The following is a 25,941-nucleotide window of genomic DNA, read 5'->3' as shown; positions in this document are numbered from 1 at the left end:
CAAAGAACTACTTGTCACCAAAGCATTTTATGCTTGATTGTGCCACCTTTTGCGTCTTTAATACCATTTTGAAGCTCATATAGCTGGACGAATCGTAATGCCATATTTACCTTGCTTTTTCCATCCTTTTAATTATTATGTTCCATGTATCCTTTACACCTCTTGGCCCCTTGGATAATGTATCGTTGATTTATTTTGGAAGGCATTTCCTCCTTACTTTTTTTATGTACACCTGCCATTTCTTGGAAGGCCGACTTACGGGTATGGGTGCCCTAGGCCACACATTTTGTTTATCAACGTTGCAAAGCTAGCAAGGTCTTCACTGCACACTGTTGTTGTTAAAGCACACATTTGTATGATCGTGGCTTGTTCAACTGAATCTACTTATAAATGCTTTGCTATGTTATGCAACTTACATAAGAAAAATGCAATAAAAGATATTCAAACACAATTAAAACCATTTTGAACCCAGTTCTGCAGATATTCATTGTAAGACTGGACGCAGTAATACGAATCGCACACTATAAGAGTGGGGAATTCGCGATCGGTATTTTCAAGCGTCATCTTGAAAGCCTGTAGTTCAGCTCGCTGAGCTGTACAGTCTCCTAGAGATTGAGTTTTGGTGAGCATAAGTCTGAATTTACCATTGCTCCAGGGACCTTTAACAATCGCGCACGCTGCACTATAAGCTTGTTTACCCCTAAATGCGGGCTGTGCAGATCCGTCTGTATATATTATACAGCCGTAATTTTCTAGAGATAGGATTGGAGTAGGCAGAGGACATTCTTGTTTGTATTAGAGAAATTCTTGTGCCTTCAAGTAAGGGTCAAAAACGTATTTAACGTCTGTTGCAGCAAGAGAATTAACCCATTGTATCCATCTTGGATGTAGAGCTTTTGCATTTGGAATGCTTGCCTTTGTCACTGCCTCTAAAGCAGGTACAGCTGTAACGACTTTAATGCGTTTACCGTGTTCTAGGGCTCTCTTTTTTGCTACAGCAGTCTGAACCGCTGTCAGAATTGTTTCTGTTGAAGTGAATTTCATTTCAGCTTGTGTGTACAAGTGTGTTTTGTAAGCTATTGGTACCTTTTCACCTTCGTTAAAGTTTAGGTATGTGAATCCGCATCTCCCTGTGATGACTCGGATAGCAAGGTTGCGTACATTGTCGCGTGTTTGTAAGTGTGTTGTTGCAAACATGTTTGTTTGTAGTGAACGTAAAATTTCTGTGTATTTTTGAGTCCAATTAGTTGTTTTGAAATCAGGTTTGATTAGTTCGTAGAGAGGTTTAACCCTTTCTGTGTAATTCAGAATGTAAGTTCTTCCGAAGTTTTGGAATCCTAAAATTAACTAAGTTTTTCAGTGATTTTGGAGGTTGGAGCAGCGCACATTTTTCTAAAAAGTTTGCTACCAGGCTTTTGCCTTCACTTGAAAGTTCATATCCTAAGAATAGGACGCTGAGGTGGGCAATTCTTGATTTTTTAAAGTTGAATTTATACCCTTCTGAGGCGAACCCAAGTATTAAGGTGTTCACCCTGTTCAAGTGCCTGTCCAAATCATCATCTGTAAGGTAGATGTCATTCACATAAGATAATGCCTCATCATCATACGTTTGTAGTAACTCTGTTACTCTGGCTGAAAATAATCCAGGACTGTTATTGAATCCCTGGGGGAGACGACAAAGGTGTCATTGTGTCCCCATTATTGAGAAAGCGGTCAAGTACCTGCTTTCGCGTGCAGTGTTTTGACAGAAGAAACCGTTTGAAATATCTAAAGTAGTTTTATATTTCTTCCGAACAATATTATTCATTAGTACTGCACTGTGTGAATTTTGTACTGCAAAAGTTTTGCAACAAGAGTTTAAATGTCTGTAATCCAAAACTAGATGATATGTATTGTCTGGTTTGGAGACAGGAAACAAAGGATGTTCATTGACGAGGTGCATGTTTCAATCACCCCTTGGTATTCAAGTTGATCTAAGATCTCCCTGACTTGTTTTTTTAGCTTCCTGCTTAACTGGATACTGTCTCTGAACAGTTGGTTGATTTCTTAACTGAATTTTATGGTGAGGAGAGTCCTCATCCCATCCCACATGATTTTTATATAATGCTGGAGCCTGGGCAACAGCCCATTTTCTGGCATAGGTGTATTTTTTATGAATAGGAATTTGATTAGAGAAGGCTGGCATAATGATCTCTTCGCCATGTGGGCACTTCCTGACAAATTCAGGTGGCCAGTCTTTTTCAGCTAGAAGGATGTCATAACCTTTAGATAATTTTTCCCAAAAGAGTGCTTTTATCTTCCTAGTTATATCCCCCTCTATTCGGAGTGTTACTTCGTATAACTTATGGGGTACACTAATCCTGGTGTCTACAGTTTCAACCTGAATGTATTCATTCAGATCCACTGTCTCCAGATGATCTTTCAGGATCCTGCGAGCTATGGTGACCTCTGCTGCTCTGTCCAGCATTGTCTGGGCCCACTCCCCGTTCTTGAGTTGTGTTCTCAAGATTCTCGGCATGTCTGATTTTAATACTTGCTACCTTCTTTTTGGAGAATTGAGTTTTCTTATTTTTTTGGAACGTTTTGATCGTCTTTGGACTTCACGCGTTCTTCTTTGTGTTCTGATCGTCCTCTTCTTTCGAATTTCTGCAAGGAAGTCTGAAAGGTACGAAAGGATCGTGTATCAGTATCTTGATATCTATCAGGTTTTCACAAATTATCCCTGTTTCTGAGGTTATACCTCTTTTCAGAGGGCTCCTTTTGAGAACGCTTCTCTTAAGGAAGTGACTGTCTACTATTTTCTCCATTTCTTTTTAGGAGTAGTTAGATGTTTTTGATAAAAAACTTTTTCAGGATTTTCTGTTAGTTCAGGCTTTACAGGTTTCCCTCCCAAACTATCTCTTCCTAGTTCTTCATAGGATTTTTCAATAATTCTGGCAAGTTCATACGGTTGCTCAGTATCATCAAGTTCTTTTAATTTTTGGCGGATTGCCACTGATGCTGTTTCACCTTTAATGTTAGCTAATAAGATAGCTGAGACCGGTTTGAAAACTTTCAGTAATTTCATACCTAGATTCAAGGCCGGTTCTGGACCGTATTAATTTTGAATCTGTCTCAGAACGTCTGGTATTACCGCCATAGACGGGACACCATGTGTTTTTGTGTAGATTGAAGTAAAGACTGTACCCCACGTGTCACAGTCCACTACGTGTGGTGCAATCCCCATTGGTAAACAGATTTTTAGAATCCTGTGTTTCTCATGAGGTGTACTATCGGGAAATACTGCCTCTATTTGAGTAATTTTCTGGGCTAACCAGAATGGAATTTGTTCCCTTTTTTGCAAGCAATTTACCGATCACTGACTGTATAGTCTGTGGTGTGATTTTGTTTGTGTTCCCCTGATGAGGGGTGTGGTGTGGAATTCTTATAGGAGGTTGGACTGTTAAAGTCTGCATGACATATTGTACCAATTGTCTATGTATTTTAATTATTTGTTTTAGCTGAGCTAACAGTTCCGATCCTGTCATTTGTTCAATGTCAGGATGTGGTGTATAGCTGGCCAGTACCGACCATGTAGCTCCTGGTCTACCTAGTGGACCAAGCCTGGTAATGTGATTTTGATGTTGTAGGGCACCTTTAAACCAGAGCTGATGCTCTTGGTAAGTTAGTGGAATTTCAATGTCCTCGAAAGGAACGTATTCCGCTGGAGGTTCCTCTATCTTATAGAAGTGGAACACATGTGTTGTTGGGTTTGCCTGTGGAAAGACAATCCATGAATAGAATACCTCTGTCTGCCGATATTCATGTGCCTCTATGACAAATATGACTCTACCACCTCTTGCTGATAGGCCATTTTCTATAAGCTTTATAGCTGTGGTTTTCCTCACGTTTTCTGGGATGATTATAGCATCCGCGTCGTCTTCATTAAACCCTGTAACGTCTAAACCCAGTTGGGCTGCTGCAGCTCCACTGGTTGCTTTGTTGTCGGTATTCAACATTGTTTAATGAAAGTTTTTGCAGAGCAAGTTTCAAGGAAATAAAGATAAGGAACTAATGCATAGGATTTTCGTCCTACTCAGTTATGGCGGATATTTTATCCTTTGACCCACTCCAGACGTCTATTGGAGTATTTACGGGAAAAAGGGGTCTCTGTGAAAAGCAGGACTGAGTTACTCTAGTATCTATCGTTAAATTAGTGCCTTACCAAACGTTGGGCGTAATGTAGTGTAGTTCCTATATTCCCAATAGGCTCTGCGCATTGGAATAGTATATCCTATAGATTAGATGTAGGACTTAGGTCGACTTGGTCTCTATCGAATATACTAGACTTAATTGTGTGTGCCAGCTAGCTCAGAGGTCACTAGAAACTCTCTCTAATTCACAAGAAGGGATTAGACTCTGACAACCGCATAAACATGACAACTTTATTTCCCCAAGAAAAAACGTATCTTCAGAGTCGTGGAAACAATAGATAGATATTTCACTCAGTCAATCGTGCATGCTTCGTTTCACTAGAGGTGCAGAGAAAGTGGAAAGACAGGCGTTTTCAATTAAAGGATTTATTGAACAGTCTTCATTCTCAAGCATAATAGATGAACTGCTACAATTGTAAAACTGGTTGTGAAATATAATACATACAGTATAAAGAGTAGAATAAAATAATACTGTAAGAGCATTGTATGGTTCCTAAACCATAGATAAATACATACATATATAACAGAGGCTAAAAGTACTCAACTGGTGCTTCTAAAATAAGCCTACCTTCAGTACTTCCAGCTCAGGCATTAGCTCACACACCCGAACAAGCCCCATTAGTTGGTAGGTACATGACTGGTTTTGAAAAATAGCTGGTTACGAAAGAATCAGATAAGGGCCTTATCACAGAGTTATATAAGATGCTCAATCACCCCCCCCCCCGAGATACACCACGCAGCGGGGAAGAGACGCTGGGGAGGACACTGTTGCATCGTGAATGGCTTTCGGTCTACTACAGGTCCAACCACACAGCGCGGAATGCCGCGGGCAGAGAAATGGCAGTGAAACTAGCTACATACTGATACCTCACCCCTGTGAGGCTGAACAGAAGCAACCCGACCCACAGCGCATCCTGCTGGAGGGGTTGTAGGAAAAAGGGCACCCTGACTCAACTACTCTGGGACTGCACAGAAGTTAGGGAGTATTGGACAGCAGTACTCAACGACATAGATAGTTCGTTTGACACGGAGATCCCAAGATTTCCAGCTTACACCCTTCTTGGTCTTCCAAACACACTCACCTTCCCTTTGAAATCAGTACGAGGACGCCAGATGGGCATTGCGATGCAGGCTGCATCCCAACACATCTTATCCCTCTGGGGGGACGAACACCCGACCTACTCACACGGGGTGGCTGCATAAACTTTGGTTCACTCTGGGAATGGAACGTATCCAAGCCACACACACACAATCAGCGGCATCATTCCAAACAGTCTGGCAGCCACTGCTTGCACTCCTTTCTAAAGAATTCAACGAAATCACATGCCCCAGATACCTCCGTTTGCTACGCCTGACAGATGCCAAGAATGCCCCTCCTAGACCCGCAGAGGGAGCGCGATGAGATCGCTGTGCATGCTAACATCTATACTTTGAGAATCCGACACACTGGTTGGGGAGGGGGGACGTTTGGTGGTGGGGGGCACGTTTGGTTTTCCTTCTTATGGTTGTTCCTGATAAACAGGCTGTATGATAGCTTTTCGCTTCCCACTGCCACCCAGGGGCTTATGAAATCCGAGAGCTTTATGTTTAGCCTGTCGAAAAAGATCGTCCAGAACGCTTACCGCTCATTTTGGTGACTTCCATATTACTTTGTAATGCCTGTGATTTTCATTGAAACCAATAAAAAAATGTAAACATAAAAAGTGCCGGTACTTTCCCTCTCAAAATAAACACGCATTGGCATAGCCAATAGGTCTCGGCTTTGGGGCCTTATAAGTGTTTAGCCAGAGCTATTGACTTTGCCAATGTCTTTAAGCTGTGCTGTAGAGAAGTGTGGCTGCTGTGCAGCTTGCTGAAAAGTTTTAATGAAAAAGTGTCCGAATAATTTTTGTTACCTTATATATGACCAAGAAGGCATTATGTACAACTGAACGACCATATTAAAAAAAGTATTTACAATAAAACACACCTACCCCAATGTACCTAACCTAAGCTTAGTACGAGGGAAGAAGTAAGTGAGGTGTAGCATAAAAGTAGTATTCTTTTGCCAAGAATCTGCCCAAGATTTCTCTAAGGGTCTAATCATCTCCATACCTTAGTTTAGAATGAAGAAGGTCGGTCTTGGGACTCTATTTCCCAACAACCTGCAAGGGTAGCTTGGAAACACCGGAGCTAGATTTCTCGGCAGGAGAAAAGACAGCGTTTCTCTCAGTGCATCTGCTGGAGGGTCGGTTTCCTTCGGCACTTGCTGTAGCAGGGCACGTTGGGCAAGTAGATCGTTGAACTGCTGGAAAACCACCGTGTGTTTGCTTGGGCGAGTGTGGGCATATTTATACCGTGAAGATGTCGAGTTTGACGTACAGTTGGACATAATAACCTCATCAAAGAGTCTCTGTTCTTTGAAAACTCCATGAGTTCTTGGACACATCAATATTCAAGCAAGCGGAAGTCCCTAACTGCTGAAGCTGAGTTTTCCAAGAAATCGTTTCTGATTTTCGGAACTAGTGGAAGTAGCCCTGCCGTATTTGGACTGAATGAGCTATGCCTAAATATGGTTATGATTTCTATGCCTATATAAGGATATGGTGATTAATACCTATATAAGGGCATGAATCGGGAAAATTACAATAGGGTCCTAAAATGATACATAACACTAATAAATAACTGCTGAAGGGGAGGGTGATGAGGGTCTGTGTGTAAGTGTGAGCTTGTCTATGACACACAGAAAAAACACATAGATCACTTCCAACAAACACAGACAACCATGTATTTTCATGTGTGCATCTGTGTGTGTGGTGGATGCATGCTTTCTGTATGTTTTTGTGAGTACCAATGGTTTTACAATGCGTAAGGTATGGTGGCATTAATCTAGACGTTTGTCTGGTACACACATAGATGAATGGGCTTTTGAGTGTGTGTGGTTTGTGTGTGTCTTTCTACTTTATTTGGAGGGTTTGTGCATGTTTGGATTTGTGTTAGATGACAAGCAAATCTGTATATTACATGCACAGACAAGCTCCTCCCACAAATACTACAACAAACAAATCTCCATTTTGTGGCAGTGTGACAGGTGCTGTGGCACCATCATAAAGAAACAGATAGTGAAGAAAAGCTTCACTGCTTGCTGTCCTCGTTTGAGGCGATGGTACCATTAAAGAAAAAGTTAACTTTATTCTACCCTCATTTATAAAGGGGCGGGTATATCTGTCTCCACAGGTGTATGTGTAGGGTTCTCTAGCAGCATGGCATTGGTAAGTGTGCCTCTTATGAGAGTTCAGAGATGTCGAAGTCAGTGGAAGAACGCAATAGTAAGGAGCAGGGATGTAACTTCAACAGACGAGAACTAAACACAATACAAAATAATTTACTCATGTATATATACATATATATGTATTATTAATTAACAAACAAAAATGAAAATAAACTACTCTTTCTTGATACACCAAGAAATATGCGAGAAGATAACACAACTGCATACCAACCCACTAAACACCCTGAACTCCTACATTAAGGCTAATCTCTTGCCCAGGCACATTGGAATCTAAGGGTGGAGTTCGTGGATGGGAATGGTGTTTGGTGACTGTAGTAGCAGGCAAGCCTATAGTGCTTCGGCCCCCTGCAGGAGGAGGAAGGTGGTTGCTGGTGGTGTCCCACTGTGATTGTAGATAGATGGTGTAGGGGCCAGAGCCCTAACAATCAGTAGGCAAGAGCTGGAGAGTTGAGGTTCAAGGATGGATGTATGGCCGGTGGGCAACCAGTTCATGCTTTTTTGCGAGACTATTTGTCCGGAAAGCAGCTATAAAAGTGTAGGTGCTGTATTGATTCAAAATGTTAAAGTAAATGAGCAATATTTTATTATTGCCTCAGGGATTTGGGGTTCCTCTCAGGATTAGGGGTTCCTCTCCGTTTGGTGGTGTCATCTCCTCTTTGGGGGTATAAGATTCCTTTACGGGCTCTCTTTAGCATAAATGGTCCAAAAATTGTTCTTCTAGAGTTTCTTGCTGTATCATCAGCAAGATGGCGGCTGGAAATGCAGGGACAAATGTGCAGCACAGAATGGATGGGAAATCAGATCTACAAAGCCCAACAGGGTGCAGTGTGAATCACAGGAGAGCAGGTAAGCGAAGATCTGGTTCCACCCTCGGGACTCTTCTGGTCTCTGTAAGCAGCTCGAGGGTAAGCCTCAAGATACCAAATGCACGCAACAGCAACATGGCTACTACAGTACTAGTATACCTACAAGTGAGTATAAACCGCTTGCTAGAGGACTCTCTACACCCTATTATTTATCAGGGAATCTACCAGGACCTTGGAACAATCCCTGGAGATTAAAGCCCGATCATGCCAATGGGTACATATGTTATGACAGGAAGCGCCATGACAGGAAGTACCCTCTCTATGGGTGTGGAGTGTCCTTCCAATGTTAAAAATGCCATGATGAAAGGGGGGCCTCCAACAACGCCCTGCATCTGAAACACTCAAACGTCTACACTGAACTCGGTCTCTTCCTTGATGCAAGGTAAATTGAAACTCAACCTATTCCTAGGGTTTTCTCTTCAGCATAACTATTGCTGGAGAGGTCCACCTTGGGAAGAACTCCACTCAATATGGTCAAAACAAAAATGGTAATGGAGGGTAGGCATCCTAGTAACCACAGTGGCTAGTGACGCTGCCAACACTGGAGGGAAAGTGATCTCCCTACCTGCTTAGTTTGGCCTGAGCAAGGGGCTGAAAATCTTCTTGCTCCCTAGGCTGTGGTATGGCAGGTGGAGTTCAGGTTCCTTTGTGGATTGCGCCCTCTATCCCTAACTACACAAGAAGGGCCCACTATGCTTGTGCAACCCATAAATTGGCCTCCGCATGCAGCAAGCCCAGCATGTTCTGTGCACATGCTTCATGCAATGGACCACAACCATTAAGTACATTGAGGGGCGTGGCTTGGCTGCATGGCTGGTTAGACGTGCTTTGCAGAGCTCCTCGCAGCGGGCTGATATTTTGAACATTTTGTAAGAAGAGAGAGGAACCCCTTGAGTTAGTCAAGGGAAGTGGGGTGTTGGACCCAGAAATAAGACTAGTTCCCTTGAGACATATACAGGATAAGCTAAAACTTAGCTTTAAAGCAACTAACGATAAAATCATGAACTACTACAATTCTAAACATAAAGTACACATCAATTTATTAAAGTAACAGAAATAAAAACAGTTTACATTTATACATCATACAGTTGCTAAAAAACATTTAAAATTTCAACTAATGATACAATCTATTGTGACCTGCACAATGCAACAGACAGACAAAAATTTGTTGTAAAACGTAAAGAATTGTAAAATACAAGTGGTACATTCAATACTACAATTTCATCACTCCCTAGTTTTATGGCCACAAATTTGTATATCAACAGGGGAGGAGAGGACTTGAATTGTACAGGAGTTTGCCGTTTGACGCCAAACTCCTGTACAATTCAAGTCCTCTCCTCCCCTGTTGATATACAAATTTGTGGCCATAAAACTAGGGAGTGATGAAATTGTAGTATTGAATGTACCACTTGTATTTTACAATTCTTTATGTTTTACAACAAATTTTTGTCTGTCAGTTGCATTGTGCAGGTCACAATAGATTGTATTATTAGTTGAAATGTTAAATGTTTTTTAGCAACTGTATGATGTATAAATGTAAACTGTTTATTTCTGTTACTTTAATAAATTGATGTGTACTTTATGTTTAGAATTGTAGTAGTTCATGATTTTATCGTTAGTTGCTTTAAAGCTAAGTTTTAGCTTATCCTGTATATGTCTCAAGGGAACTAGTCTTATTTCTGATATTGTGAACATCCTGAGGTATGCTGCCCTAAATAGAAGCCCCAACGCAGAGAGAGTCACACAGGGATCCTACCCAACAAAAGTGGAAGGGTTGCAGACCCGACAGGCGATCCGGAGAAGTGGTGTCGGCAACGATGATCATCGGGTGCAGCAACGCCATCTTGAGCTGCAGAGGATCGAACGCCGGCTGTACAGCTCAGTTTGGGGACCAGCTGCCTTTTTTCTGGGCTTGACCTGGTGGTGTGTGCTGGAGGTGGGGGCAGGCTGCTGCGCCGGTACAAGAATCTTAAGATGGTGGAGTGTGGAGGCGAGTGACTGAGAATTGAGACAAGCTGTGGCGCAGAGGAATTGAGGCTGAGGAGAGGATAAGGCCCGACCCTCTAAAGAGGAACTGGAGATGACATTGAGCCGCGGTGAGTGCAGGGACCATAACAGCACCCCGGGTGGTACCTTTGGGCGCTGTCCCCTCCGAGCGGCGGTAAAGAGATACCAGGGCTCGGTGGAGGTTCTGTGCTTGCCGCGCCCCCAGGGAGTGTGAGGAACCTCAGCTGGGGGAAAAGAAATACTAAGCATACACTGGGATCCGTCATATGGCGAAGACAACTAGGGAAGAAGAACCAAGATAAAGACGGATGATTAGGAGGCCTAAGGGAAACATTGGTTGAGAATAGATCTGATGGGCTCATACTAGTTACGTGAGGTACTGTAATGATTTGCAGAGAGGAGGAAACAGAGAGGAGTAGCTCTCATCCATAATTTGGGAGATCCTATAAAGAAAAGGTCTACAAGGTGATCTACATAATGGGAAGTGGACACACCATTACAACCAGTCTTAGGGGAAGTGAATCGGAGTGGAGGGTGACATGGTCCAGTGCTCACAAAGTCACTAGAAACTGCCTGTGACCGTAAGAGGGAGGATATATAGACCGGATCAGTCGTAATACAGAGGACCACCGTAGATTTGCTACAAGACACAGGACAAGAGTGCAATCTCCTGAACGCGACCTACAAGAGAGATCACTGGTAACTGGAATTCGGGAGGTGGCACCTGGGAACAACGTGACTAAAGACAAAACATCTAAAGTCCAAGCGAATATAATCTCAAACTACGCCCACCCGGTACAGCAGGGCTGGAATGTATTGGTGGGGACGCAAATGCTGGGAAAGCTCCCACAGAGAAAGACCTCAACAACCCCCCCCCCCGCAAATGGATGTGATGCAGGCTTTACAAACAACTAGAGATTATATGGTCCACAGGATCAACGCTGTGGCCATAGAAGTAAACTTGTTACGATGCAACTCACGAAAGGTCTCGGACAGGGTGTTTACCACAGAAGAGGATGTCACTACATTACAGAAAGAAATGAAAAGTCTATCTGGCACCATGGTCAAACTAAAAAAAACAGGTCATAAGACTAGATGAGAGGGCAGAAGACTCCGAAGAAGGAGCATCCTAAGATTTGTTGGCTTCCCCGGAAAAGCAGAGGGCCCCTCGGTGGAACTATTTCTGGAAGACTGGATAACCAGAGAAATTGCCCCCAATAGACTATCAAAATTCTTTAATATTGAAAGAGCACATACAGCACTAGTACCGATGCCCAGGCTTGGAGCACCACCTCAAGCCATTATAGCAAAACTCTTTAATTATAGAGATTTGGACCTTCTCCTCCAAATGTCCCGCAGAGGGGGGCAGTTCTCCTTTGAGGGCCAATAAATATCAGTGTATTCGGACTATACTCAAAGAGTGCAGGAACTGAGGAAATCCTTCATCGCTGTTAAGCGGAGACTGTGAGACTTGAATTTAAAGTACAGTCTCATGTTCCCTGCAAAACTGCGAGTTGAGAACGAAGGTTGTGCACTATTCTTCTTCACTGTAGAAGATGCAAGCGACTGGATGGATACCAGAGGAGGAGGAGGGGGCAACAACTGGCCTCGTCCACTGGTTCAACAGGTAACTAAACTGCGAAACCTTCGACTCAGGACAGACGGCGGTCCAGGCGACAGAAATGGGTGGATACGGCAATTGATAAGAGATCAGATTAAAGTCCTGCACTACGTCACTCTGCAGGTGTCGGACACCGAGACTGTGCCGGAATCAATAGAGCTGACGCAGGACCACCGAGACTGAGAATGGTGATACTGAACAGGATTTACGCTACTCCGAATTCTACTGGCCAAAGGAGCAGATAAGTGACTAAATACCACAATATGCTGATGTGGAATTACACATGTTTGAAAAGTTAAAGGCGTTGTGGGCATTGTATAAGTGGAAACAATATTATTATTAGGATGATTGATGGATTAGGGGATGCAAAGGGCGGCTGCGGGTAAACAACTCCATCATTAGATTTCAGGTCTGCCTGGGAAGCTGGAGAGTGATCTCGCACCTAGGCGATTCCGGTCCTCTAGCATAGCAATTGCCAAAGTTTAATAGTGCAGGGAATCTGCGAGGCCAGGATAGACTTTTGCCTTGCCTATTCCCATTGTAATTTATAAATTTGTATAAGAATTGGGTGGAGGGTCGTATGGGGCAGTAAGTGCTGAATTTTGTTGTATGGCTAGCAATGAAACTCACACGACTGCAAAAGGGGTGGTGGGAGACTGAGGATAATCTTGTTGTGCATGGTGCACTAGTTATGTGTTCATTCAAAAGGGGGGAGGCATGGGAAGATTGACCTAATACTACAGCAAATAGAATGTCACTGAAAATCCACTCGTGGTGTGTAGTACTATGCAGTGTTGAGAGATTATGGCTCCCCCCCCTAATAAAATTACTTACCTGGAATGTGAGGGGAATCGCAATATTTGAAAAAAGACAGCGTGTATTTGCTTATCTAAAACGGTATCGGATATCTATAGCGTGTCTGCAGGAAACTCATGTATGGGGGGACACGATTTCATGTATAAAACAAAGATGGAGGGGGCATATTTATGCCACCTCGTGCTCAGGATTCGCTAGAAGGGCTCTTTTATGGATAGCCCCCGGTGTCCCTTTCCAATACCTTCACCATGTTACTGACCCATTGGGGCGATATGTATTAGAACACGCTAGGATGGATGGACGAGAGATATGTTTTGTTAATGTATATGCCCCGAACATCGATTTCCGGGACTTCTTCCTGGCGCTACTCTCGGTAGCAACTCCATACTTGGGGGCAGGAGTTATTCTAATGGGAGACATTAACTGTGTCCAAGATGGATTCCTATATAGAGAACCCTCAAAACATAACACCAAACTGCACATGATCCGAACACGTATGGACTTGTTAGCGGGGATAGGTATGCGAGATATATGGAGAGTAAGGAATCCAATGAAAAGATCCTTTTCCTGCCACACTCCAGCAACAGACACATATAGCCGACTTGATCAATGCTTTATATCGGGGGACACACTGAACATAACTTATCTTCCTAGGTATTTATCGGAGCATTCACCAGAGTTGCTCACAATGGATGTTAAACGCCCCAGGCCACCTATACCTATGTGGAGATTACGGGTGGAAGGATTATCAGACCCCCCTTTTGCAAAGACCCTTACTGAGGAGATCACAAATTATTTTGCAGATAACTGGGGGACAGCTCATACAGGAGCGACAGAATGGGAGGCAATTAAACCAATGATAAGAGGAGTGTGTATGAAGACTACATTTGGGGTCCGAAAACAGCTTGAAAGAGATATTAAATCACAGTAGGAGAAACTACACAAAATGGAAATACAACTACATACCAACCCTCAGTGCAAAAAGAAATGGGTCAATGTCCTGAAAGACTTAATGGAGGACATACATAGTTTGGAGAACTTTAATTATACAGCATATAGACAACGCTTGCACATGAAGGGTGATAGATCGGGGGCACTCTTAGTTAAAATAATACGAAATGAAGCACCAATATCGTCTATAGTAGAAATAAGAAAGATAGATGGAGAAGTGGTTTATACCCAGGCTGCTATTCTGGATATTTTGGCAGACCATATGGCGGTGGTATATGCAAAGCTAATCTCCCTTTCAAGAGACGTGATAGGAGAGTTCCTTAATGCACTAGGTTTGCCCCAATTAGACCAAGAGACAAGTGAAGGACTAGATGCCCCGATCACAAAAGAAGAAATACTGGAAGCTATAAAGAGGATCAAACCAACTAAGAGCCCGGGCAGTGATGGGTTTCCGTCTGAATTTTATAAAGTATTTGCACCACTACTGGTTGATCGATTACTGGAGGTGTATAATGAGTCGCTGCAAGTCCAGTCTCTTTCAACCTCCACGAGGGAGGCTATTGCGATTATGATCCCTAAGCCAGGCAGGAACCCAAGAATCCCAACTTCATATAGACCAATTTCTCTTTTAAACCTAGATATACAAATTCTAAGTGGGGTATCAGCCAATAGACTCTTGCCCTGTATATCGACTCTGATATATCAGGATCAATCTGGTTTTATTCTGCATCGTAGCACCACCCACAACCTGGGATGGCTTGTGCATGTGTGGCATTCTACACTTATAGAAACGAAGGATTGTGCTTTGACACAGTTAGATATAGAACATGCTTTCGATTCCCTGGACAGGCCATTCCTATAGGCAACATTGAGAGTAATTGGACTGGGTGAGGGATATATTAAGTGGCTGAGATTGCTCTACGATAACCCCCAGGCTCATATACGTTGCAGAGGGGCACCTGACAGTGATGCCCCCTACTGCCATTATTATTTGCGGCGGCCATGGAGCCACTGGCAAAATCTCCGCGGAAAAAAATGGATAATTGGGGAATAAAGTTAGGCGACACAAAACATGTGGTCTCCATGTACACGGATGATACTTTAATATTCCTTTGACAGCCCACTCAAGCGATTCCCAAATTGTTGAAAATACTGAATACGTTTGGCGAACTTGCTGATTAAAAACAAATGCTAACACATCAATAGTATGACCGATGGGCTGGCTGTCCAGACAACCAAGGGAATCATTGCCAGTGGTGGGATTACGATGGGCAGAAACTGATCCCAAATATCTGGGGATTAGGCTGGCAAATACACCAGAGAGACACTTGGAATTAAACATAGGGAGGGTGGTAGACGGGGTGCGGGGTTCTGTGCGCTTTTAGCAAGGGCTACCATTGTCCCTTATGGGGAAAATGCAATTATAAAAATGATCGTCCTGCAAGATGTCTATATATAATCCAACATTCATTCTATGAGATCCCAGTGCATTACTTTAAAACATTAGATACATTATTGATAGAACTGTTGTGGGGATCGAAACGCAAGAGAGTGAGCTTAACGGCAATGCAAACAATAGGGCAAGATGGGGGACTAGAGGTTCCTAACATTGAGTTACATTACATGGCCGCACAGTTTCAGCATGCAATTCATTGGCTGTAAGATAAGGACAATTGGGAAAAGACACTGATAGCTGGAACGTACTAGGGATACTCTCGCCGGACTCTTAATGAGAGGGGCAGGGGAACTGGACGCCTTCCCATACATAATCCAACAAGTATGGGACCGTGTAGTCAAGAAAGTGGTAGGTCACGCCCCCTATGCGCCAGATATGCCGCTGTGGGTGATACAACCCGATGCTAAAATAACAGACAACATGTCCATCCATAAATAGAAGGAAGGTGGTTGCCTCACAATGGGAGACCTTTTTTTAAATAAACAATTAATCTCCCACGAGGAGGCGGAGGAGGCATATGAACTAGGACGTGGGCAATTCCTGCAATATAGGAAGATATCACATGTGACTAGTGAGTTATGAGCGTCACCAGTTGCAAAAGTGCTCCAGACAATGCTCTATATGGCACAGGGTGGTCGCCTAATCTCATTTGTATCGAGCACTTAGGGAGGACAGGAAAGCTCCGACCCTACCGGTTCAGGCACGCTGGGAGGAGGGCTTGGGAGGATTATCATCAGAAAGAGAATGGATCAAAGTGCATGAAGGAGCTAAGAAAGCGAACTCCAATCCAAGGTTTAAATTAGTCCAATATAATTATATACATCAAACATATCTCTCCCCCAAGACACTAAGTAAAATTTTTCCAACTCGGACACCTGAATGCCCTAGATGTAAGACAGGAGAGGCAGATTTTCTGCATTTGGTTTGGCAATGTGCGGTTACAACCTCATACTGGGCGGAAGTCACAGATATACTAGAAGAGGTCACAGGATGGACAATCTCTAAATAAATTAAAACAGTATTGCCAGGACTACTACCGACCCCAGAAAATAAAAAGTTGAGTAGGAGATTAGCAATGTTGGGGTTTATTCCAGCAAAAAAGGCGAATTGCGATATCTTGGAAAAGCCCAAACCCACCCTGCATAACAATGTGGCTAGGATACCTTTGTGAATGGGCGACAGCAGAAGCAGTAAGGATGAAAAAAGTAAGACGTGACGAAAATCTGGAAGGTGACTTAAGTGCATGGACTGCAATGGTGGCAGGCATTAAGAGTAAGCAAGCAGCAACATTAACACCTACCCAGAACTCCCCATAATGATAACATTGCACAGACGTGGAGGGAAAAAAAATAAACGGAATAAGGATAGTCTCACGAGACATTACAAACAATAGGAGAAAGGTTCTAAAGAGCTGAGCTGGTTGGGGGGATGGGAGGGAAGGGGACTACGGAGTTAAGAAATTGGGAACGTTTGTAATAAATATTCATTGATGTATAATCTCGCCCACAAAAGAAGGGACATACTGCTGGAAAGTAACACACTTTGTAGCATAGATGTGTATAGAATGACAATGTAACATGAACAATATGTGAATCAAACAACGATTATTCTGTTTGTACAAAACCAATAAAATATATTTAAAAATCAAAATCATTAAGTACAATGCACCAGCAGTTACTGAACACAGGGTCATGGGCCAAGCATACTCTACATCGGTCTTGATAATATTCAAGTATCTGGTGGTTTCTGTAATGAATTCTGTAAATTGTGATGTCTTATGTAATCAGGAATGTTATGTCGTGCTTGTATTAGACCTTTTCAAAATACAGAATGCTACTTTTTTCCATTATGGTTGAAACGCTCACCCTAATCCTGCACAGCAGAAGGCATGAATATGCAAAGACCAGTTGTTAATACCCGTCTCACAGGCATGAATCTATATTCCCTACAAATTACTAAAACATTACATAAAAGTCTTTGAGCTTTTCAGTCATAATCTTCAACACAACTGTCATCTTCAACCTCGTAAACACAGCTGCAGCCCTTCTATTAGGGTAGAGAGTGTTGCCTCCCTTCTGCCAGTGCTGCAAAGGTGAAAATTGTAATGGTAATAAATTGAATTTATTACCATTTTATTTTTCCCTTTCTCTAGTCCGAGCCGAGTTTGGGGGTGGGGCCACTATTGATGACTGGCGCCAGGAGAGTGGTGCTCTCTCCACCAGTTCACACTGCGCATGTCACTTTGGCTGGCTATCTTGCGACGGCCAGCCTGACATGCACAGTGTAAACCTCTACACCCAGCTGTCTTAGACAGATGGTGGGGAGTAAGCACAGGCCCCCAGTACCTCGGTGAGCATGGAGTCAGTGCGCTCTAGCCAATCCTGGTGCTTCTGTCATGATGCTGGTGCAGCATGAGAGCAGCACCTTGATTGGAAGGGGGAGTTGGTTGAGGCTCTTGGAATCTGTGCTGGTGGAGGCACGGACAACGAGATGGGGAAGCACCGAGGGCAGAGGCAGAAGGTAAGTGAATCTTTTAGGTATTTTTTAAATGTATTTTAACTTATTGTCAGACACGGAGGAAAACTCGCTCCAGAGCTCTCAATCAGGGCCCGTTATAAAGACTGCTGAGTTTTTTCAGTGCCTCAAATGCTTGCTTCACCAGTTGAACTGGTCGGCAGCCGCCACTGGGTAAACAGTAGCAACACTTCTGTACTCATCGATGGTAGATAACAAACACAAAAAAACATCAATTCAACACCCTGAAGTCCTTCCTGTAAACCACAGTTACTTGTTAAGTTTTCTATCATAACCTCCTGCGCTACCCCACGAGGCTATCATAGACTCTCAAATTCCTCTTTTCAAGAGGGGTACCTGGAATCTCCTCAGAGCTGCACTATCCCCTCAAATTAGCGCCTGTGTCTTCCACTATCACTTATTAACCCAATATTCCCTATCTATCAATATAGCCTACATTGATCTTGCATGAGGTTTATCTAAAACGCATCCCAATATGACGCCTTGCACGCCATTTCCACAAACATACAGAACAGCTTCCACAACTCGTAAATCTGTTTTAAACCAGTAGAGCTTCGTAAACGTATAATTATTAGATCAGAAACAATAGTTCATTTTGGAGTTGTTTCAAAATATGTCTGTAATTATTAAGCAGCCACACCTCAGCTTATAAATTCAAATGTTACAACACTCTATTCATAAATATGTTAATTAATACAAAACAACATGAAAGGTCTGTATTAAAAAATACACCAGTTTTTGTAGTAAAACAATCAACAATTATATAAATGTGGGCCAATACACTGTGGTAGCAGTTGCAGCTAGAGTCAAACCCGTGTCTGTTTAATATGTATAGTTATTATGTATATTTGGAAATGTGCCCCGATGAACCTCCGCTCCTGATACAATTGTAATCACTCTGGTGTACAAGGTAAGTCTAGTTTTGATACCGATTACATGTTTTATGGGCAGCCTTACCTGCCCACAAAACTGTACACAGGGCTAGACATAAATATTAATGGTTGTACACCCCCCACTCGTTACCACAGTTGTTCTAGTTTGTATTTTTCAATAAAATATTTCTTAGGTCTATTGTTAAGAAAAAATCAGGTCAGGCTTAAAATATCACCAATGGCATGCTGGCTGGATATAAAGCACCTCAAATTTCAATCCTGCTTCCAGTGGAACAGGCATCGATTTCGCTTCAACTTTTACAGTGTCCAGGTTTACATTGTGTCTCTTCTTTTTAATAATGTTCTGCGCCACTGCAAGGAAATAAGAGAAAAAAAACATGTTTTGGAATATTATATATATTTCTTTAGTGAGCGCATATGCAATTATAAACCTTGAAAGAAGCAGAAAGAACAAACACTTTACAGAAACACTGAGGGGTACCCAGAGCTCCACTCTGAAATATAAGCCAAATAACATTTTCTATTAAAAACCTAAATGAGATAAAGTGTGCTTTGGCCCCAAACCTCAAGAATAGTCATTACTGGTGTGTGCTGTGTACAAATGAGTGTTCAGGCTATGTGAAATGTAATGTTTCCACTGACCTACTTATAAAGGGAATTTCATCAATAAAGCCGCTTTTTTCAGTAAGCAGTCATATGTCCCACCTTAAGAGACTAAGGGGCACATGCATCAAAGGAAATTGCATTCGCAAATGGTGCGAATCGAAAAATTCAGCCGTTTGCGAATGAAATTCCCATTTTTGGGATGCATTAACATTTTTGTAATTTTCGCAATTTAAGAAATCACAAAATTGCGATTTCTTAAATTGCGATTGCATTTAAGGAATCTCAAATTGAGATTCCTTAAATGCAATGCATCAAACTCTAAAAATTAGCAAATTCGCAAATAAGGGGAGCAAATTACCATGAAGTTGACCTTCATGGTAATTTGCGAAAACTTTGAAAAATGCACTAAAGTGCATTTTTCAAAGTTCCATTTTACACACACACATGCCCTTGGGGCATGTGAGTGTGCAAAATGTACTTCTAAACAGATTTCAGGGGTGCAACAGGGTGTCCTTTGGACACCCCTGCACACTTGAAATTGCATTCTTAATTTGCGAATTTCTAATGGTGAATTGCAAATTAAGAATGTCTTTCCATCCCTCTTTAATTCCATAAAGAGTGGTTCCCCTCTTGATCCCGCCCCTATGTCTATCCTGAAATTAGTCCTCCCCCATGTAAGCAGAAACATAATTGATCTTGTTAACACCTCCCTGGAGTCCGGGATAGTACCTCAAGACTGGAAACTAGCCATGGTAAAGGCCCTGTTAAAAAAAACAAATCTCAACCCTGATGACTTTTCCAATTACCGCCCCATTTCCCTTCTCCCCGGTATCAGCAAGCTTGCTGAAAAATGGGTAAATAAACAACTGGCATCCTATTTGGAGTCCCATAACCTGCTACATCCCACACAAACAGGTTTCCGAAAGGGACAGGGAACTGAAACAGCTTTGTTGAGGGTGGTCGAGGTATCCAGGAGGATTCTGGACGCAGGTGGCAGCGCGGCCATTATCCTCCTGGACCTCAGCGCCGCCTTTGACACGGTTAATCACCGTGTCCTCCTTGCCCGTCTAGAAAGAATTGGAGTCACAGGTAAAGCTCTCGAATGGCTTGAATCTTTTCTTAGCAATAGATTCTTTAAGGTCTTTTCAGATACCAACTGCTCCCTCCCAATACCATTACAGTGTGGGGTACCACAGGGCTCCTCCCTTAGCCCCACACTGTTTAATGTGTATATGGCTCCCTTAGCAGAGGTAGTGGCCCCCTTCGGAATCCAACTGGTAAGCTACGCTGATGACACCCAGCTAGTAGTCTCCCTCACCCAGGCGGACTCCCCCCAGAACAATCTTTGCAGCTGCCTGGGTGAAGTCGCAGAGTGGATGGACGCTTCCCATCTAAAATTAAACGGAGGAAAAACCGAGCTGATGTTGCTCGGAAGAAAGGCCACCTTTAACACCCCCTCTATGTGGCCCCCTTGCATGGGCCCCGGACCCACCCCTAAAACGGAGATAAAAAGCCTCGGGTTTTGGCTCGACACGGAGCTTTCCTTCAAAACCCAGGCAAAAAAGACAGTGGCTACCTGCTTTGGTCTAATAAAAACCATCCGTAAAATCCTTCCCCAGCTACCCGAAACCGCTAAGAAAACCATAGTCCAGTCCCTCATTTTGTCAAGGCTGGACTATGGGAATGCACTTTATTTAGGAGCCCCCACCTCAGTCATCCGTCAACTTCAGATAGCTCAAAATTCCGCAGCAAGGCTACTCACTGGTACCAGCCATCGTACCTCCGCAGCTCCCTCACTAAGGACCCTACACTGGCTCCCAATAAAAGAGCGGATCCATTTTAAAACTCTCTGTCTGGTCCACAAAACTCTCTACGGGAATGGCCCCCCCCATTATGAATGATATGATCAGACCATACATTCCATCCAGGCACCTTCGCTCTAACCAGCAAAATCTCCTTATAACACCCAGGACCAACAGAGCTCGATCTGGGGACCGTCTCTTCTCGCGAAATGCAGCAAAGCTGTGGAATGCCCTTCCGCTTCCACTTCGCTTGGAACCTAACCTGCTGGCATTCCGAAAACAATTAAAAACAGCATTGTTTCCCAGGTTATAGATTAGCTAGCCCCATCTCTTAAACTCTGCATCATCCTTCTATTTGACATCAGGCGCTGGGATGCTTCCGAGTAGCCATGCGCTATACAAGAGCCTTTCAATTCAATTCAATTCAATTCCATTCATTCCTATGGGCCTCTAGGCCCATAGGAATGGATGGGGAGGTATTCCTTAATTGTGATTCTCAATTAGAGAATCGCAATTAAGGAATTTTAAGAAATCGCTATTTTTATAGCGATTTCTTGATGCATTGCAGTTTGCAATTCCTTAATAGCGATTCCTTATTTTTCGCAATTAAGGAATCGCAAAATGCAATATTGATGCATGTGCCCATAAGGGCCTGGTTTAAAGCTTGGTAAACAGGTACTCTGACAAGACGTCACACATACCCAGTCTGCCCTTGGGCCAGGCCCAGTTCTAGAGGGTGGGCCAGGTGGGCTAGGCCCTCCCAGGGCCCATCCGAGGCCCATTCACAAGCAGGAAACCATCTTCTGTTATTTTTTTTACTGAAAAACAATCACACAGGCCTGCAGGAAAAAGCATAAGTATGTATCTTTCAGCTATTATGCCAATGTCTTGGGCTATTTTAAGTGCCTGGGGATTGGGCTGAGGTCATGAGAATGGCTGCTGTTGATGTGCACGTGAAATCAGAAAGGGTAACTGAGATATCCCGACTATATCAAGACCACACGCTCCTCTCATACAACACATAAAAGATGGAAACAGTTTTACGGCAGAACCGTGTGAAGGATGTTGGCACTGCAAGAAAAGTACGTGAAAATGAGAATACAATCAGGATATATCTTGATAGTGGGTAGTTATAGTTTCTTTCTGTTGTGACGCTATTCCTAGCCAATGGGCAGGGCCCCTGGAATTATGTGATTCTTCAGGCACAGCCTTGTTTACCTAAGTATGGATTTGCCACCTTAACAAAAAACCATTTTAAACGGATCAAAAGTTACTAAAACGCAGTGATGTATTGCTGTACAGTGCAAGGTCCTTCGCAGAGGGTTACTTGTATCCTTTCAGTTGCTTATTGCTGCAGTTGCATTTTAAACTAGTACTAATCGAATTAAACGTTTTTCCAGAGTGTTATCATTTCTAAAAAATAACAAAATATTAAAGTAATACAACCCACATTAAGCTGCACAATTTAGTTAACCTTAATGCATAATTTGATTTTTTCACTTTTTTTCTGGAAACTATTTTCCTAGTTTTGGAACCCTTTACATTTTACCCCTGCTAAGCAGGAGTAATATGCATGTGCTCCCACTTTAAACACTGGATAATTGTCTTATTTCTAATTGACGCATTTAACTGCCTATAAGTCACTTCTGAAGGTCTAGAAAATGGACCTGGAAGTTAAATGCCACTTGTGGACTGCAGCACTTATTGAGTGATCCAAAGATTGGGCCTGCAAAACATGGCTTAAGTGTAACTTTTAACCTGACTGCTGCAGTGTAAAACCTACCCTCAAAGTATGGTGCATAATGTTTTGAAAGCAGGGCGCATAGAAGATGAATGTCACCATGTCCCTACAGTGACAAGGTCCCAAAAGCTATTTTCACTGTGGCAGGACTGGCTGTCGTATATCGAAACCAGAATACAAATTAAAACACTAACACTGCTATTTTGGGGTTGGGACCAGCAATGAAAATAATTAAATCACTATTTTAAAAAAATGTAAACACCAAATTGCATTGTGGGATTAAGAAAAACTTTTAGAAAGTTAGATTTACCCTGGCTGAAGCTCCTAGACTCTAATTTCCATTAGCTCTCCGTTGTCTCACCAGACTTCTGTCTCAATTTTATGGTGTGGGTAACTCAATTTTAGTGTTAGGTTTGGGATGACACTAGTCTTTTCTATAATACACACCCTCAGACTTTCAGACCCCAAGTTTTATGTGGCTGAAGACTTTGGCCATCTTGGAATTACCATGCCACAATTTTGGGCAGGTTTGCAGTAAGGCAAACAGAAAATACTTCAAAAAGTTGGTACGCCAAGGCCTGGGAAAGTTTACCCTACCCATAAGTCACCCACACTCCCTACCTAGTGCCAACCATAAACGGGTAACTCAATGGCACCCTCCTTCGAACACTGTCTGGGCCTGTGGAAGATCAGAAGATGACTGAACCTGCTGTCTGTGACCTTAGAGCAGTCCTAAAGGACTAGACCTCCTCTTTCATGTATCCAGCACAAAGAAGTGGACTCCAAATGTCAGCTGGCTCACCTTCTGTGAGGCTACAGGGACACAACAAGCTGCAAGAGGATTTTTCCCTTTGCAACTTTGCAGTTGGTCTCTTCCTGACACCCAGAGTGTCTTTAAGTGACTTTACCGACATCCTTGGGGCCTCAGAAGTGTACTTCTGTGATTGTTTGGGCATCGGAACAATTTGGAACCTTTTGAATATTCCTCAAGAGTTTCAATGGAACCCACCAAGGTAAGTATCCAACCATCACTTCCATAGAGTCAGATTGATTTTCATCTCCATCACCCACAGAGATCTCCGCAACTCCAAAAAATCAACTAACTTTCATTCTGAGTTGGGACTTATAAGGTTTTCAGCAAGAAATCTCAAAAGCTTCAGAGCGTCAATGCGGCCAACCTGGTTCAGGTATCTTGAATTTGGTTCCATGGCATCAGCTACAGTTTCAGCATAAGGAGGATTTTTCTTTAAGAGTGACACAGTCCCTTTTTGAAGTGGGACTGAAAACCTTTTTGAACTTTTTGTCTCCCAGACTTCCACCAGGACTAATCCACTTTGTGGTGTTTTTTACTTGAGCTCCACTGTGGTTGGCCTCAAATTGTGTACAGTTACTAGTCATTGACTAACATTGGCTCTTTTTGGTTGTTAGTGCTATTTTCACCTACAGCTTCAAAAACTCATAGCTCCAGATCTCCTCATTAGATTTATGTTGGTTTGGTGTCATTTTGCTTATTAAATTTTAATCAATTTTTTTCTTATTCAATTTGGGATTTTTGTTAGTTTGTGATTAGACTTTTTAGGGTTTGGTATTGCATAACTGTCTGCTCTCTGCCACCACTACCAAGGGTTGAGCTCAGGTAAATTTACTGACCTTTAGGGATTACCCTGACAAGTGTTATCCATTGAGGTGGGCAGTCGCTCCCCCAAATAATAATCAACTTTCCTACAGGCAGTAAGCACTACAAAAAATAAAATTCTAACTGGTAAGTTATCATTGTTCTGGATAAACAAAGTACTTATTTAAGCTTTAAGTAAATATGATGTTTTTTGGCATTTCGAATGGTTGCGCACATAACTACCTAATAATACCAATGATAATAGGTAAAAATTAAGTCACAGCTGCGGGACAGTGATATCCTTTCATCGTAAGACTTGAAAAACGCACGGCAACCTTCGGAATTTGAGCTTTAAGGGGTAATAAACATGACCAAAGATGCTCAAGTCTTGACCAAAGGAAAAGGTGATGGGGTACATAGATGAGAGATGGAGGTGGATTAGAGGAGAACGTGAGGACAGAAAAGAATGATATGGAAACAGGTCGACAAATGTAGAGATTTGATTAAAGGTAACAAATAATTTGACAGCATCATAAAGTAGAGAAGGAGAAGAAGAAGAAGATGGTGTGAGAGGAGGATGAAAAAGGAGTCTGGGGAAGTAGTTTGATGAGAGAGTAAGAGGAGCGTGAGGAAGAGAGAGAAGGGGTAAGAAAGAACAGTGGGAAGAGAGAGAAGGGCGAGGAAGAGAGAGAAAGGTGAGGCAGAAATAGAAGGGTGAAGAGCAGTGAGAGTAAGTTGACGCACGGTGAGAAGATGGCAAGATCAGGAGTGAGCGAAAGTGGGATAAGGCAGAAAGAGGATGGTGAGGTGCGAGTAATATGAAGGTGAAGTGGAGAAGGAGAAGGGCACAGCAGGGAAACAGGTAGATAATGTGGAGAGAAAGATGATGTGACAAGAGTGAGGTGCGAGGAAGTTAAGGTTGAGGCGAGTGGGCAGCAGGGTGAAGTCAGGAGAGAAGAGGGAGGGACAGAAAGAAAGGAGGGTGAGGTGAGGTGGAGAGAGCAGAAGAGATCAAGCCCAAAAAGTTTAAACCTTTAGAAAAACCCAGTTAAAATAAGTAGACATAACCCGGCAGTAGGTATGGTGTGCAGCTCACATCCCTACAAGACCATCCAGCATGCCCAGAGCTCTCAGACACATGGGACACTCTGGACAACACAACTCATCTTTGCGGCCCACTCATGCTTCTTCTTTGCCCTCTCAGATCCCAAATCCTGGAGCAGGGCCTTCTCCCTATGAATGAATTAGAAGATGGAGTACCCGCCAGCCAAATTCTAATTCAGGCCCTATGGCCCGGATTATGAATGCATCAGCATGAAAGAAGTATATATTCTCATTCTGAAAATCAACTACGAAAACTTACACATTCAGAGCTGTTAAAAAAAGAAATGAAATACAAAATAAAATTATTTATATGGGGTGATTCAGAGATAAGTAAACTAGTGCTTTCCTAGGTGTACAATTTGCACGGTTTAAATAACGTTTTTGCTATTTATAAACATGATATGCAAATGCAGGAGCTAATTACCGCTTTCTTTGTATCTCCTGGCTATGTCCGCCATGGCCTA

General features: G+C 42.7%; 1 protein-coding gene across 3 annotated transcripts in view; it reads right to left on the bottom strand.

Annotated features, from left to right (window-relative positions):
* The window catches only part of NMI (N-myc and STAT interactor), a 179,160-nt gene that overhangs the window by 46,034 nt on the left and 107,185 nt on the right, over positions 1-25,941 (bottom strand). For all 3 annotated transcript variants that reach the window (XM_086957244.1, XM_086957245.1, XM_086957246.1), the window contains exon 6: positions 18,854-18,960. In XM_086957244.1, the coding sequence (XP_086813370.1) occupies positions 18,854-18,960 (107 nt within the window). The remainder of the gene's footprint in view (positions 1-18,853; positions 18,961-25,941) is intronic.

The sequence above is a fragment of the Lissotriton vulgaris genome, chromosome 2_1 (assembly GCF_964263255.1).
Source record: "Lissotriton vulgaris chromosome 2_1, aLisVul1.2, whole genome shotgun sequence".
Classification (NCBI taxonomy): domain Eukaryota; kingdom Metazoa; phylum Chordata; class Amphibia; order Caudata; family Salamandridae; genus Lissotriton; species Lissotriton vulgaris.
Note: the sequence above shows the minus strand (reverse complement) of the source record. Positions and strands in the feature narration are given on the sequence as shown.